This window comes from Anabrus simplex, chromosome 6 (assembly GCF_040414725.1).
Source record: "Anabrus simplex isolate iqAnaSimp1 chromosome 6, ASM4041472v1, whole genome shotgun sequence".
In the NCBI taxonomy this organism is placed as follows: Eukaryota; Metazoa; Arthropoda; class Insecta; order Orthoptera; family Tettigoniidae; genus Anabrus; species Anabrus simplex.
Window position 1 is genome coordinate 14,363,059 of NC_090270.1, and position 16,692 is coordinate 14,379,750.

The following is a 16,692-nucleotide window of genomic DNA, read 5'->3' on the forward strand; positions in this document are numbered from 1 at the left end:
CAGGCGGACAAAAGTTGCACATCACCTGTAACATAACATGATGAAGCTTGCTTTCTGATTTGTAGTTCATTCTCCCATTCAAAATTTTGTAGGAGAGAACAGATTGGTTTGCCCTGAGCATTCACCATGAAATGGAAATGGCGTATGGCTTTTAATGCCGGGAGTGTCCGAGGACAAGTTTCACCATGAAAGCAAACTACCCCATTCAAGATCTCAAATGTACCAACCATGGTTGTACTGCTTGCGAGTTAACATTACAAAATGAGAAATTAATAGAGTGGAAACTGAAGACAATGCAGGTAAACAGGAAAAATGGGTGCAGAATGTGTGGAATGCCCTGCATTATTGAGATCTTCAAACAAGTCATAAAGTTCACGAGGGAGATAATTAATTAACAAAACAAGAAATTAAAATGAGTAAAATAATCAGATATCTTTACAATACATATTAAGAAAGTGCATATCTAAAAATCAAAACTTTACAGTAAGATGAAATTAAATTTAAGCTGCTCACTAAAGATGTTAGATGGTTGTATCCCTTCAGCCAGAAGGCTGGTTTGATCCTCAACTACAAACATTTATCTCAAATTAGAAATTTAAATTTAGGGAGTGGAAAATTATTATTGAAAAATGCTAGCAACAAAATACTGACATCAAGGGGATTTTAAAAGCACTACCACTGACATGCAGTCAAGCAGCTAAGACATGTCGTCGTTGCACCAGCAAAAACCTGGAAGAGCAACCCTCTGGTTGGTACCCACAGACTGAGTGAGATCAGTGTAAGTGTCTCCCTCTACCAAGTGCCAACAGCCTTCTTGGAGGGCGGATGAGTGGGCGGAGGTTCAGGGCACCCTCTTGTCCTTGGGATAGCAAACTACCTGTAAAGGTGGAAGAGCCACTAGATGGCCAACGACATAGGATGCAGAAGGCAAGAGGAAACCACTGCATTAAAGATCCCCAGCATAACCTAAGAATAAACAAGCACGATGAAGACATGATATAGGCTTTTGGGCTTATGCTGTGTCAAGAAAATAAGGTGAAATTCTGTACGTTTCGCAGAGAAATTTGCTCTGCGTTATCAGAAGAAAATCTCGACTCTCCACGATAAAGGCTTTGAATTTAGACGTTAATACAAGTGGAAATGGTTCGTTCATTCGTCATCAGATGGTTCCCCGGATGTGGACAGCGCTAGCGTTCGAAGTGGAAGCTGACGGAACCATCAGAATCAGACTAAGAGGATCACGTAACATAACATGTGACGCTTTACAAGAACCAGACAGCATTACTTGGCAAGGAAAGAGTGGAAGGAAGAATAGGGAAGGGAGTAAGACAAGGATGTGGATTATTGCCACTTTTGTTTAACATCTACATCGAAGAATCCATTAAAGAATTTTTAGCTCTGAACAGTCATGGTATAAAAGTTAATGGCAAACTGTTCAGTACCATACCTTTTGCAGATGATATAGCCCTGATAGCTGAGAATGAGAGAGGAATGGAAAAGGCACTGAATCACATAAACAAATTACTACAAGACAGGTGTGGTATGAGAATAAACAAAAAGAAAACCACTAGGGAGGGTGACCAAACTGTCAATGTTCTAATGGATGGAGAGAAATTAGTCCAAGTAAAGGGGAGCGTGATCACATGTAATGGAAAATGTACGAGGGAAGTAAATGCTCGAATCGCACAGGCGAAAGAAGCCTTCTCTACTAACATCCAAGAACGTTATTTTAGAGTTGCAGAAGCGCTTCGTGAAAAGTTTTACGTGGAGTATTGTAAGCTATGGCCCTGAAATATGGACCATGCGAATAGCAAATGTTTTGAAGCTCAGGACATTTGAGATGTGGTGTTGGAGATGAATACTAAAGATACCTGGGACTGATGAAGTCACAAACGAGAATGTTCTCAAAAGAGTGAGCGAGAAACGCACTTTGGTTGAATCCTTGAACAAAAGAAAGAATAGCTTTGTTGGCCATTTGATTCGTCATTCTGATTGGTGGAAGCTGGAAGGAAGGAGGAGTAAAGGAAGACCAAGAACTCAATTTATAGATGGTATCTATAGATGGTATTAAAGGTACCTATTGCCACTTGAAGCTATTGGCTAAAGAGAGAAGACACTTGGAAGACATTCATGTCACCCACCAACTTAACAGTTGAGGAGGAGAAGGAGAACTTTGGTGGGAGAGGTTCAATATTGCAAGTGACTAATCTCATGTTTTAATCCGTATTGAAATCTGTTGATATACAATAAGAAAGTTTTATTATGAATCCACCTGTTCAATACATTATAATGTTGTCACATTTAAAATAACTTCATTAGTTAAAAAGTTATATATGGGACATGTTTCGCTCCCTTATAGAGCATCATCAGCCAAATCTGAATCTCGAATAATTGTTATTTACGTAAATATTGTCAAGGAATTATTCCTCTTCATAATGTATATGCTGCGGGTCAGTATTTCTCCAAAAATATTATCACATAATGGTTTTTGCAGGCGCAATGATGATAAGGCAACATGCCGAAACACAAAATCTAAGTGGAATATAAGGTTCCGTGACACGGTGGACTAATCTCAGTTTAAGGAAATAAGTTACAAAAGCCTGAGATGAAAAATAATAATTATTAATATTAACTTTATTGGCCACATTGGACCATTTGAGCTTTCATGTACACTTTTTCTTTGAAGGTTGTCCTGTTTGATTTTTCTTACCTGCCCACTACTTCTTGATTCGTTCAGATCATAGTGTTCTTAATTCGTCTGAAATCTCTACAGGCCTTCTGTGCATCATTTCAGTTGAAAATTTGTGATTCTTAAGAAGGGTGGTAATTTTATTCTTGTAGTCTGCATCTGCAACTGTTTTGAGATCCTCTTGAATTTCTTTGATCCAATTCCCTCTTGTCTTCTTTCCCAGATTCCTCATCACTAGTTGCCGTAAAGTCCCGTTTTCTGGTAATCGTAAGATGTGAAAGAAATAAGAGATTCTTTTCTTCGTCATGCTGGTAACTGGATCAATCTCTCGATGGACAGTTTCTTTGGGGAGGATTCTCCAGACTCCTTCAACCGGGTACTTTTTAGTTATGCAAGTTCTGATTAAATTATATTAATACAAAAGTTACAAAAAACAAAGTTTGCTTTGTTCGAAAAGTTGAATTACGTAGTTCTGAAAAGAACTTCTTCCAGAAACCATAAATAAAACAAGGATTCAGGTCTGTCCTGAGGAATCCCTACATTAAATAATACCATTGAACCACCTACGGTTCCCTCCGGAGCAAGCAAAGCTTGGCAGAAATCAAACTGAAGTGACCCCTGCATCCTGTTGCCAGTGAGTCAGAAGGAAAGGAGAAGTTACACCTAGTGGAATTTACACAGATCAGCATTGGAAGAGCAGACACACTGCTGTCTCTCCTCATCTGACAAGCTTCCCAGCTTCATAAACTTACAACTTGCTAAGTACGAAGGCAGACAAATATAAACGTGAATTGGAATGTACCGCTGCTGATAGTAATAATTCTGAGGCGGGGCTTTGCCAGGATTTCTGGAGAAGGCATTTGTGTGCGCAAACGGCGCTGGAGAGCTGGGCTGCTTCAGGTGCACATGTCTGGTGTGCAATGCATTATTGTCAAATTTCTCGCAAAAGTGGGCACCAAACCTTTTGAGATGGCTTCACGCACAGTTTGGGGAAGAAGCACTTCCGCAGACTCGAGTGTATGAATGGGCTAAAAAACTTGTGGCAGGAAGAAAAGGTGTGAAAATTAACCTCATGAAAGGAGATTGCGGACAAGCATCACTGCAGACAACGTTGTTGCCATTGGTGACATTATTGGTGAAAATCGGCGAATAAAAATTTCACAAATTATTTTAGCCATAGGAATAAGTTATGGAAGTGTTCAAACAATCATCCAAGATAAACTCCATTTCAAAAATTTGTTTGCTAGATGGCTTCTTCGTCTCCTCAACCAGGAACAAAACAACTTTACGCCAGGAAGTTTGTTAGAGACTCCTACGTCACTACGAGGAGGAAGGACTTGTGACTTGTGATGAAACTTACACCCCAGAGTTAAAGCAAGCAAGCATGGAGTGGCAGCGAAGAGACAAAGCAGGTCTGGTCAAGGCCAAAACGCCCATCTGCTGGAAAGGTGCTTGGACTCAGCGAGTGTTTTGCTGGTGGATTTTCTTCACAATCAAAGGACAGTTAATGCAGCCTATTACTGTCACCTTTTGAATGAAGCAAAAGCTGTGTATTGCAACAAGCGATGCTGGCAACCAATCCGAAACATCATTCTTCTCCGTGACAATGCAAGGCTACATGCTGCCGTCCTAACCCGAGAAAAACTGGAGGAAATTCACTGGACAACTCTGGAACACCCTCCATACGGTACTGATGTATCGCCCTGCAACTGCCATTTGTTTGCACCACTCAAACAAGACCTAGAAGGACAGCGGTTTGATGATTATGCAAGTGTAGAAGAGTTCAAGCGCAACTGGGTCTGCACACATCCCTTTTCTATCAGGACGGCATCAAAAAGTTACCAAACCGATGGAGAAAATGTGTATCAAAGACAGGGCACCATGTAGAAAAGTGATCTCTATATGTGTATTTTTTTGGTTGATGCAATACATTTTTAAAAATTCCCGTTTATATTTGACCTGCCTTCGTATCTCAGGGGTCATGAAAATCAAACCGTCCACAGACTCATTGTGGATGTCCTGCAGTACTTTTGTCATTGTACTCGTATGATTATTGTTCATGTTTTCTCTTATAACAAAAGCAAAGTTTTCATTCTGGGTCATTGCATGTCTCCTTTGTAAGTATAATTATGTTGTATTTATGTTTTAGGTGGACATCTGTATCATCCATCAACGAAGAAAGGTACAATCCGAGTCCCATATGTTTACGATCTCGGCCTCGGCCTTACGTCCATGAGGAGGTGCCGGATAGATCACGGTGAGGTTCATGAAACATTAAATGTAGTAATGTGATAAGTAGCTTGAAGGTAAGTCCAAGTGTGGATGGTGTGTATACTGTACAAGAGAATCACGCGTCTTGGTGGAATTGTTGAAAGCAAGTATATTGGATGGAAAGAAACAGGCAGCTCTCATTCACTACGAGGGAATTCTGAAAATGCTTTTGGCTCATTGCACTGTCACATATGCTACAAACTTATTTGTACATGCAAAGAAATGTACCATAACTTAAGTAAAAAATGTAGAGACTGAGCTAGAGTCAAGTTTTATTACATAAATTATAAGGTAATGGAGCAAAAATTAGCAGAGAATATATCCTGCTTAACTTCTTATAATGTTAACTTTTATATTTTGAATGATCATGTATGCGATACAAAAGAAGTAGTAACATCTAAGATACATTGTTACTTTTTCAGAATTCTGTGAATTATTCAGTACATATATATTGAATACTTTTACAAACAAATAAAGGATGAACAAAGAAATACTCGTAAACCAAATTAACAAATTGTTTATTCCAACAGTTTAATTATGTTAAAATTGTTCTAGTCATGTATGTGACATATGAATAGTTTTAACTCAGTCTGGAATTACCACAATTTTACTATTATTAATCTTGGGAGTTGGCAGTGTTTGTTGTGTGACAGCCACATCCTGTGTTCAGATTGTTTCTTGATGAAAACTATACTAATACCATAACTGTCTATAGGAGAGAGACCTGTCCAACATATGGCTTCGATGTTTTCTTATAAAATATTTTAACAGCTAAAAATGAGCTCCGTTCTGTGGCCATTCCCCTTCCTGTGGGATGTTATTGAACACTTGAAAGTTGCTCCTCTGATCTGGACACAGTGTGGAGCAGATGCACTTGATAGATCATTACTCCAAAGCTGCTTTGAGGCAGACACAGACTGCTTGGTATTGCTCACAATAAGATAACTCCTGTATTTTTTTATTCGTTTTCAGAGAGGGCAGTAGTGAGCCTACTCCAGAATGCTGATTTAATTTCAGCTTTCCATTCAAATGAATAATTTATAGCAAAATCTACCTATAATACAACAGTACCACTTTCTTGTGTCAGAGTGGAATGCTGCAGCTTCAGTTTATTTGATGTGTACATGATGCTGGAAACTTTTTAAAGTCTGAGAGAACTCTATCAGTTAATTCTTCACGAGTATCTTTGTGTAATCGCTTCTTTTCTGTCATCAACCATAGCCCTCTGTTGACAGGGCACTGAAACGCACACTGCGTTCGGCGCATGAAAACTCCAAATATTTCTAAATGATGGACAGGAAAATGCAGGGAAATAAATGATTACTGAGAAATCCAAAAAGACTTCATTAATTCTTACATTTCCCTCAACTGTATTAGCCAAAGTTTTAAGTAGCGCTCCTGTTTTTTCCTTGCACAACTCTGCTTTGAAGCTATTTTCAAATCAGGAAACATTTTCTTGAACAAGTGTCCCTCAAGGCCCCACACTGCTGGCTGTGCAGAAGCGTTTGACTGGGGAAGACATGTCCATGCGCGTACCGCCATGTTGCGGGCGCTCCTCAGCTTGACGCGGAGATTGTTTGGAATTCATGCTTTAATTTACATTTCACACACATGAAAACATTTGCCTTATAAAATGACTGAATAAGAAGAGTGAAAAATACACTACAAAAGTACACTAGCGGTACCTCGAAAATGATCATGATTGCAGGTTATAAATTTCATTTTCTTTGTCCGTATTGAAGATCTACTTGTGATACAAATTCTTATAATTTTGTTAATTACCACCTATTCAATACAATAAAAACGTATAAACTTACATATTTATTAAGATGTTGATATGGTACATGTTTCGCTCCTTTTTCGTGAGCATCATCAGCCAATTATTATTTACTTAAGGTTATATAAGATCATGAAACAATTCTTTTGGATTAAGATTATGCCTATAAACCTGATTGACAAATCTTATAATATTTTACGAGTCATATAACAATAAAATTATGTCTAAGTTAAAACATATTTGTCTAAAATCTATCTAAGTCTAACATTTTATTGACGAAACTCATCTGGTGAACATCCTTTAAAATTATTTAAAAAAATAAAAGACTTTTGAGATCTGGCTAATTGTATTGATTCAATGTTGCTTAACTTGTATAATTGTCGTTAAAACTTCGTTAACTATATTGACAATTTTCTGCAGTTGATAATTGTCTATGTTATGGACATTTGACTTGTTCTCGTTGTTGCTGGAGTAACATTTATACAAATGTATTGGCATTAATTTTATATTGTCAATAGGAGAATATTGTTCGTGAACAAACTTGTTGATGAAACACTATCTAATGTGATATAGTATTTAAAATGTTCTCTTGTGTTCCAAAATGGCTTGTTGGTATATCTGTAATGAGAGATAAAAAATTATGTTTATGGTTTTGATTATAATTCTGTATAACTTCTTATTGGAAGAATTGTCACTTACTTTTCTTTCTGCTGCGTAATTGTTTAGTGTTACTCCTAGCCTCCTACTTGTTGTTCTGTTGCACTCCTTGTATTATATGAGTGAGTGTGGATGAGTTTACGTTTTGGCGGGGAGTGAGAAGGGGAAGTTAAGGTAGGCGGTGCATTGATAGCTGCAGTAGATTGTGGAGGGGATTGTCTAGGAGAAGTAAGGGGAGGAGTTGAGTTTGTTTGCGTCAATGAGCCATTAAGTTTTGTCGGATTAAAATGTTTATAAAATTTATTTATATCAGATTTAAGCATTTGTATTAGTTCCGGTAATTGTACTAAGATGGGGTTCTTTATTTCAATTTTGTCATTTAGGTTTTTATTTTTGTTGTATTGCTGATCTAAATGAATGTATATGTTTTCCAATTTTGTCATTTCTTTTCCTTTTTCTACTCTTCTTAAAATTTTTAAATCCCTTTCAATAGTTGTAAAACTGTGTCCAGTTCCTAGCATGTGTACACCCATTGCAGAATGTTTCTTGTGTTTGGCTGCATTTACATATTTGAGATATCTTAACGTAAAGCTTTGGCCAGTTTGGCCAACGTACGAAAAATTGCATTCTGTGCACGCGAGCCTATATATTCCAGATCCTTGATATTGATTACTGTTTATATTAACTTTATTGTGGTTGAAGAAAATATTTCGATTCGTGTTTTGGGTTTTGAAGGCAATGTTAATATCTCGGTTTTTGATGGTATTAGTGATTTGGTATATAGCTGGGTTAGTAAATGTAAAAGTTGCAACTTTGGATTTCTTATTTTTATCTGGTATAAGACTAGTGGCCAATTTTAATTTCACCTTATTAATGATCTTGTTAACCATTTCTATTTTATAACTGTTATTGAGTGCCAGGTCCTTTATGAAATGAAGTTCTTTCTTTAGACTCTTACTTGTTAGTGGAATTTTTAGGGCTCTACAAACCAAACTTAAAAATGCTGCCTATTTGTGAGAATTGGGGTGGAGTGACTCGTTTTTAATTGTTATTGGAGTAAACATTGGTTTTCTATAAATCTGAAAATCAAATTTATTTCCTGCTCTCTTTACATTTATATCTAGAAAACTTAGCGAATTGTTCCTTTCATCTTCTTTAGTGAATTTTATGTTACTGTCTGATTTATTTAAAAAATCCAAAATATTATCACTATTGTTCATTTTACTATTATAACAAACGTGTCATCCACGTATCTCAGCCAAAGGTTTAGTCCATCTATGTTATTCAAAATTGTAACATGTTCCAAATGATCCATATAAATTTTAGCTAGTATACCTGATGCAGGGTCACCCATTCCCAAGCACATTTGATGATGTATCTTTTGATTAAATGTGAAGTAATTATTATTTAAAACAAATCTCAATACATTTATGAATTCTTCTATTTCACACCCACTTAATTTGCTATGACTGAATAAATTTAGTTTGATTATATTAATGGTTTCATTGATCGGTATGCAAGGGTACATGTTAGTTATATCTAGAGCCCGGATTTCCATGCACTATCAAATCTCAAAATATGCATGCATTCATGCACTATCATATGGCAAAACATGCACAATAAACTGGAAAATATGCACTATCAAAATTCAGTTCCTTTTGAAACATTGTACAAAAACTACCGTAAATTCTCCAAATTGTCTTGATTTAAGCTCATCCATTTATCTGTCACCACATTCTTAAGCACAGAAAATGATCTTATTACGTCACAAGAAGTGATGGATGCATACTTCAATGAAGACATTTGGACAAAGTGAGGTCAAGTTGTATGCCTTGCATTTTCACCACAATACGTCTTTTATAAGCTTGACGAATTCAAAATCAGAATTTGAACGAATTAATTTGTTCAACTTATCTCTAGCTGCGACAGCTGCTTCTCCGTGCGATGATTGCAGACACATTTGAATGTCCTCAATAACTGGTAACGATTGCCCGCTGCGATAACAAAGACGTGTGACGAGTGAGAGTCCCGGGTAGGACATTCCAGGATAACAACGGTAGAGGGTTCAATGCAAAACCAGAGTTTGTAAGCTGCTATCTCAGTAACGCGGCGCCACAGAAGTGTGGTACAAGTTTTCTTTTGATCGTCTAACATAGACGAAAAATGAGCCGTCAATGATCAATGCACAATTTACGGTTCAATTTATTTATTCCTAAGAATTAGAGATCGACGTGGGGCCTTCCGACTTACGTCAATGTTTACTCCAGCTACAGATAAGAAAGTGTTTGGTTAATTGGATTATAGAACCTGTAACGTATGTAGGCTACTAACTTTGGTTGTCACATAGGATGCCAGGAATACATTCTCTCCGTCTCTCAGTAATAGACATACTGTAGCCTATAACGTGGAAAAATTGTCCCAAATTCTGCAAACAAACATTCAGAAAAGGCACTATCATGCAAGTTAACAATATATATGCATTAAAGTCAGAATAAAAGTCATATTATGCAATATTAAATGTCCAAATATTCGCTCTTAAATCCAAAATCATCCAAATATGCATAATGCATGAATTTTCTCCTAAAAAGGCCAAAACATGCAAACATGCAGGGAAAAGGAACGGTTATTTGGGATTGTTAAGCCATAAAACGAATATTTGCGAAGTTTGAGAAGTGTACCTAGTGTATTTAAAAACATGCATTTGCATGGAAATCCGGGCTCTAGTTATATCATGTGGTTGCAGTTCGAATTTATTAAGCTTATCACAGAATTCTATTGAATTATTGATTGTAGAATTATTGTAAAATTTATAGTGCTTTTTAAAAAAAAATGATGTATAAATTTAGAAGTCTTATACGTCGGGCTATTCATGCAGTTGATTATAGGTCGCATAGGTATATTAGCTTTATGGACTTTGGGCATGGCTCTGGTTGTCGGTATCTTGGGACTCATATTTATCAGCTTCTGACACTCCAGTTCATTAAAGAGGAAAGACAAATTTTTAAGCAATTTCTTTAGATTCTGTTGAATTTTGACTGTATTATCGAATAGGCTCCATTTGAAAAATTCTTCTATTTTCTTAATGTAGTCATACTTATTTAAAATAACTGTAGTTTCCCCTTTATCAGCTTTGGTTACTATTATATCGCTTTCGTTGATTTTAGTCTTTAATTCTTTGATTTGTTTAGTGAGGTCAGGATTTAAGTTGTTATTTATTTCTTGTACTAAAGTTGGAAGTTTCTTTTTAACCTCGAATCTTGTATCATTTTGCGATTCTAAAGGAAATTTCCCTATATTAGATTCTACTTCAGCTACAGTGGTTATTACGTCTTCTATTTGATGATAGTTAGGCCAATTAAATTTTGATCCTTTATTCAGTAAGCTCATTTCACTATCCGTAAAGGTGATACCTGACAAATTTACAGTGGTTGGGATGTTTTTAAGGTCTGAGTTAGTCTGTTCTATTCTTGTATTACGTTTTTCGGATTTTGTTTTGTTCTCTCTTAAATGTGATATTTTGTTTTCTAGAGTTTTTTTTTTGTTTCTTTTCTAATATACCAACGAGTATCTCATTAGTAAAATGTTGTACTGATTGCCATTCTAAAGGGGTTAAAAGCTCAGAGATTTCTAAGTGTGTACGATAAAATTGTAAGTTTAAAAATTACTTTTTTCTGTAGTGAGTTTTTATCTTGCTCTTTAGCCAGATTTCGTTTACTTTGTTTTGAGTGTCTACTAAATTTGGCATAGATAAGTTTCGTCTTTGTACAGATTTCAAAAACTTTGGTACTAGTTTGGATTTTAAGCATTCTTTTAAAAACCATATGTCTTTCGCGATCTTACTAATCTTAACCTTAAGATTAATGAATCTGTTCTTAATATTATTAGCCTGGTTGGCCATTACATTGCAGGTTATAAACGATTAAAAACGAGTCACTCCACCCCAATTCTCACAAACAGGCAGCATTTTTAAGTTTGGTTTGTAGAGCCCTAAAAATTCCACTAACAAGTAAGAGTCTAAAGAAAGAACTTCATTTCATAAAGGACCTGGCACTCAATAACGGTTATAAAATAGAAATGGTTAACAAGATCATTAATAAGGTGAAAATAAAATTGGCCACTAGTCTTATACCAGATAAAAATAAGAAATCCAAAGTTGCAACTTTTACATTTACTAACCCAGCTATATACCAAATCACTAATACCATCAAAAACCGAGATATTAACATTGCCTTCAAAACCCAAAACATGAATCGAAATTTTTTTTTTCAACCACAATAAAGTTAATATAAATAGTAATCAATATCAAGGATCTGGAATATATAGGCTCGCGTGCACAGAATGCAATTTTTCGTACGTTGGCCAAACTGGCCAAAGCTTTATGTTAAGATATCTCGAACATGTAAATGCAGCCAAACACAAGAAACATTCTGCAATGGGTGCACACATGCTAGAAACTGGACACAGTTTTACAACTATTGAAAGGGATTTAAAAATTTTAAGAAGAGTAGAAAAAGGAAAAGAAATGACAGAATTGGAAAACATATACATTCATTTAGATCAGCAATACAACAAAAATAAAAACCTAAATGACAAAATTGAAATAAAGAACCCCATCTTAGTACAATTACCGGAACTAATACAAATGCTTAAATCTGATATAAATAAATTTTTTAAACATTTTAATCCGACAAAACTTCATGGCTCGTTGACGCAAACAAACTCAACTCCTCCCCTTACTTCTCCTAGACAATCCCCTCCACAATCTACTGCAGCTATCAATGCACCGCCTACCTTAACTTCCCCTTCCCACTCCCCGCCAAAACGTAAACTCATCCACACTCACTCATATAATACAAGGAGTGCAACAGAACAACAAGTAGGAGGCTAGGAGTAACACTAAACAATTACGCAACAGAAAGAAAAGTAAGTGACAATTCTTCCAATAAGAAGTTATACAGAATTATAATCAAAACCATAAACATATAATTTTTTATCTCTCATTACAGATATACCAACAAGCCATTTTGGAACACAAGAGAACATTTTAAATACTATATCACATTAGATAGTGTTTCATCAACAAGTTTGTTCATGAACAATATTCTCCTATTGACAATATAAAATTAATGCCAATACATTTGTATAAATGTTACTCCAGTAACAACGAGAACAAGTCAAATGTCCATAACATAGACAATTATCAACTGCAGAAAATTGTCAATATAGTTAACGAAGTTTTAACGACAATCATACAAGTTAAGCAGCATTGAATCAGTACAATTAGCCAGATCTCAACATTTTTTTATTTTTAAAAATAATTTTAAAGGATGTTCACCAAATGAGTTTCGTCAATAAAATGTTAGACTTAGATAGATTTTAGACAAATATGTTTTAACTTAAAGACATAATTTTATTGTTATATGACTTGTAAAATATTATAAGATTTGTCAATCAGGTTTATAGGCATAATCTTAATCCAAAAGAATTGTTTCATGATCTTATATAACCTTAAGTAAATAATAATTGGCTGATGATGCTCACGAAAAAGGAGCGAAACATGTACCATATCAACATCTTAATAAATATGTAAGTTTATATGTTTTTATTGTATTGAATAGGTGGTAATTAACAAAATTATAAGAATTTATATCACAAAAATGATCATGATGTCGCTCACATTAATATAAGGGTCATGTTTGTAACTGATGTGTTTGAACATTGTACGTATGGCAAGAAGGCCAGACTCAAAGGACGAGAATCGCGTGGCAATCTGTCTCTTGAGAAACCTAGGATCAACAATTATTTAGCTTTATTGAAAATGTGAAGACATGTTCAAAAAGCTGTCTACAACTTACGTATGATTACATGTCGTGAGATAAAAATTGCATGTCTCTCAGCAGACTAGAGAACACATAAATTGAATATTTACAAACTCCTGTACCAATAACAATAATCTTCAATACAACAAAAAAGGAAACCTGTGAAATAAAATCTTTCTATGAAAGGTACATAGCTTACTTCGTATGATTCCTCTCAGATAAGTCATTACAGCAAATTTACTCAATTATCTGAACAGATTGTTTAAAAATTACATGACTGCAGAAATCTTTCTAAAACAATCAGATACATGTTTTATCATTTTCCGAATATGAAATGCTGGCTCTGTGGTGTAGGGGTAGCGTGTCTGCTTCTTACCCGGAGGCTCCGGATTCAATCGCCGGCCAGGTCAGAGATTTGTACCTGGATTTGAGTGCTGGTTCGAGGGCCACTCAGCATACGTGATTGCAATTGCGGAGCTATCTGACGGTGACATAAGGGCCGTGAGGATTCGCCATGCTGACCACACAACACCTCGTAATCTGCAGTCCTTCAAGCTGAGCAGCGGTCGCTTGGTAAGCCATGGCCTTTTGGGCCTGTTGTGCCATGGGGTTTGGTTTTGTTTGGTTTGGATATGAAATGACGAAATTGGATGAGTAGAAGTTAAATTATCATGTTTGTGTGATCTGGATTTGGGTAAATGCTGCCTGACATTCGTTACACTGGTGGTAATCTTCTGTTGTGTATTTCTTAAAATGAAATTAATGTCTAGGGTTAGTTTGAGTTTCTCAGTGTGGTTTAGGCTTAAGTTTTAATTTCTACAATTTGCTTTTTGTCGTACCGGCACAGATATGTCTTATGGCGACAATGGGATAGGAAAGGCCTAGGAATGGGAAGAGCCCATGGCCTTAATTAAAGGTACAGCCCCAGCATTTGCCTGGTGTGAAAATGGGAAACCACGGAAAACAATCTTCAGGGCTGCCGACAGTGGGGTTCGAACCCACTATATCCCGGATGCAAGCTCACAGCTGCGCGGTCCTAACCGTACGGCCAACTTGCTCGGTTAGGCCACTGTCGGCAGCCCTGAAGATGGTTTTCCGTGGTTTCCCATTTCCACACCAGGCAAATGCTGGGGCTGTATCTTAATTAAGGCCATGGGCGCTTCCTTCCCACTCCCATCGTTGCCATAAGACCTATCTGTGTCAGTGCGACGTTAAGCAACTAGCAAAAAAAAAAAAAAGAGAAAAACCCTTCTCATAATATTATCTTCTTAAATATTACTGCTTTTACAAACTCATTCTGAATTAACATTATCTGAACACACAAAAATTGAAAGTGTGTTCTCTAATATGAGCACCATGATTTACACCAGAAAGAAAAGAATGAAATTGAAAGTAAAGCACTTGCAAACAAAAAAGATTAATATCTTAGTGAAAAGTTAATTTGGTTAGCATTTTCTAATGCTGACTAGGATTGACGAGATTGTAATGAGCTTTGTTTAGACTTTATATTGTCAGATTTTTCTGGCATAGCGTATTAACAATTGTATTCTTTTATTATAAAGCAAGTGGGAAAATTGGAGAAATTAAGACATACGATACTAATAAATCATTTTTCAGATAATTGATAATTTGAAGCAATACCTTACCCTAATATTAGAAGGTTTTATCAAGTTGTATCAATCATATCTTACGGATTCTAGGCCCAGGTTTATCAAATTTGTAATACCGCTACATAGTTTGTATGAAAAATATGTAGTCTTTTTCAGAACAGCTTTTTAGTTCTAAACAATTATCCCTGATGAATTGGAAAAAGGCAAACAAGAAAAAGAAGCCGAAATATTCTAAATTTCATGTCAGTGCGTTCTCTGAATCAACCACTTATAACCTGTTTAGTTCTCGATTATGTTAAATGAAAGTTATTTTTTAAAAGTTCAATTTCTACTCACATGTGAAAAGACATACCAGATCCGTTCTGATAGAAGTCTGTACAAATGAAGGCTGCAAACGAATTCACTCTCGTGAATATCTTTCCATTCCACAAGTGAGGCCTAACTTTAGGCCTAATATTGCCGATCAATTTAACTACCGTAATGCATCAGCTCTCACATTCCTTGAAAATATTTGACAATATATTATTATCACTCCGTCGCATATAACACCAAACCAGACCCACTAACAGGCATGATTCAAATCGAAAACATGCAAGGGTCTGTAAACTTTACCACGTGCTAGCCATGCATTCGAAGCCGAAGCGCCCGCAACATGGCGATGCGCGAAAGTGTTCAATATTCCGCTTAGCATCAACGCGCTCTGCGAGTCTAGATAAGTAATATTAAAGTCTTTGGTGTCCCTCATGCTCATTGCAGGCTGAAGATAAGTTGTGTTCAACAAGAAAAATTGTTAAAAAAACTACTCCACGTTTGTTACCGAACATTCATCATCCGAACATTTAGCAAAAATGGTTAAAACCTTTTTTTGTGTTTCTCAGCTTGACTGTATCCGTATGCATTTTGCTAGCCACGTGTTTACGAGTCGTCTCATCCGCCATGCGCAACTGAAAAATCACGGCTACACACACTACAAAACACATATGAAGGAGGTTTTGAGGAACACAGAAAACAGGGCCATTCTTTTGAGTATTCCTCCCTAAATTTTTTAACAATTTTTCTTACTACAATTGTTAGTCCTAGTAACGTTACCACACAGATTTTTCTGCACAAGAAATCACTTCTATTTCAAACCTTTCACATTTCACAACACGTCTCCTAGAAGAGTGTAAATTTGGCAGCAAAAAACACAATAAATACTTCTTAATTAGTCTCACTTCGCCTTCCAGAAGTTACTGAAGACTGCAACGCTGTCCAGAAGATTAAAACTCACCGTGTACCGGGTTATAATCCATCCATTTGTACTGTATGCGTGCGAGACGTGGACATTAAATGAGCACAACAAGAACTTTCTACGAGTGTGGGAGAAAAAGATCTTGAGGAAGATTTTCGGCGCGGTTCACGATCAAGGAGAGTGGCGCATCAGGACCAATGAAGAAGTCTATGCCCTGTATGGTGACATCGGGATAGTCGCAGAGGCCAAAAAGAGGAGACTTCGGTATCTTGGACACATCGTAAGGATGGACTAGGAACGGGCAATGAAGATGATCCTTGACCAATATCCTGGCGGCCAATGAAGACGGGGGTGACCAAGGACATGATGGCTGGACAACGTCTCGAGAGATTTCGAGATGATAGAGATCCAGGCTGGAGAAGGAGAGCTCTGGACCGAATGGAGTGGGCGAAGAGGCGAGGGTCCTTCATGGGTTGTAGTGCCAGGGGAGTGAGCAATTAGTCTCACAGTATTCACAAAGAAAGGGAGCTTGGTGCGACTTTGCCACCAAAAAACCTCAAATACCTGCATGGAAGACTGATCATGTGATGACTCTGCAAGATATACCACTTCATAGGTGGGTACTGAAGCGCACATGG

General features: G+C 36.6%; 1 protein-coding gene across 3 annotated transcripts in view; it reads left to right on the plus strand.

The window, feature by feature from the left end:
* The window catches only part of Mkk4 (MAP kinase kinase 4), a 384,371-nt gene that overhangs the window by 73,603 nt on the left and 294,076 nt on the right, over window positions 1-16,692 (plus strand). For all 3 annotated transcript variants that reach the window (XM_068228034.1, XM_067148946.2, XM_067148945.2), the window contains exon 3: window positions 4,839-4,946. In XM_068228034.1, the coding sequence (XP_068084135.1) occupies window positions 4,839-4,946 (108 nt within the window). The remainder of the gene's footprint in view (window positions 1-4,838; window positions 4,947-16,692) is intronic.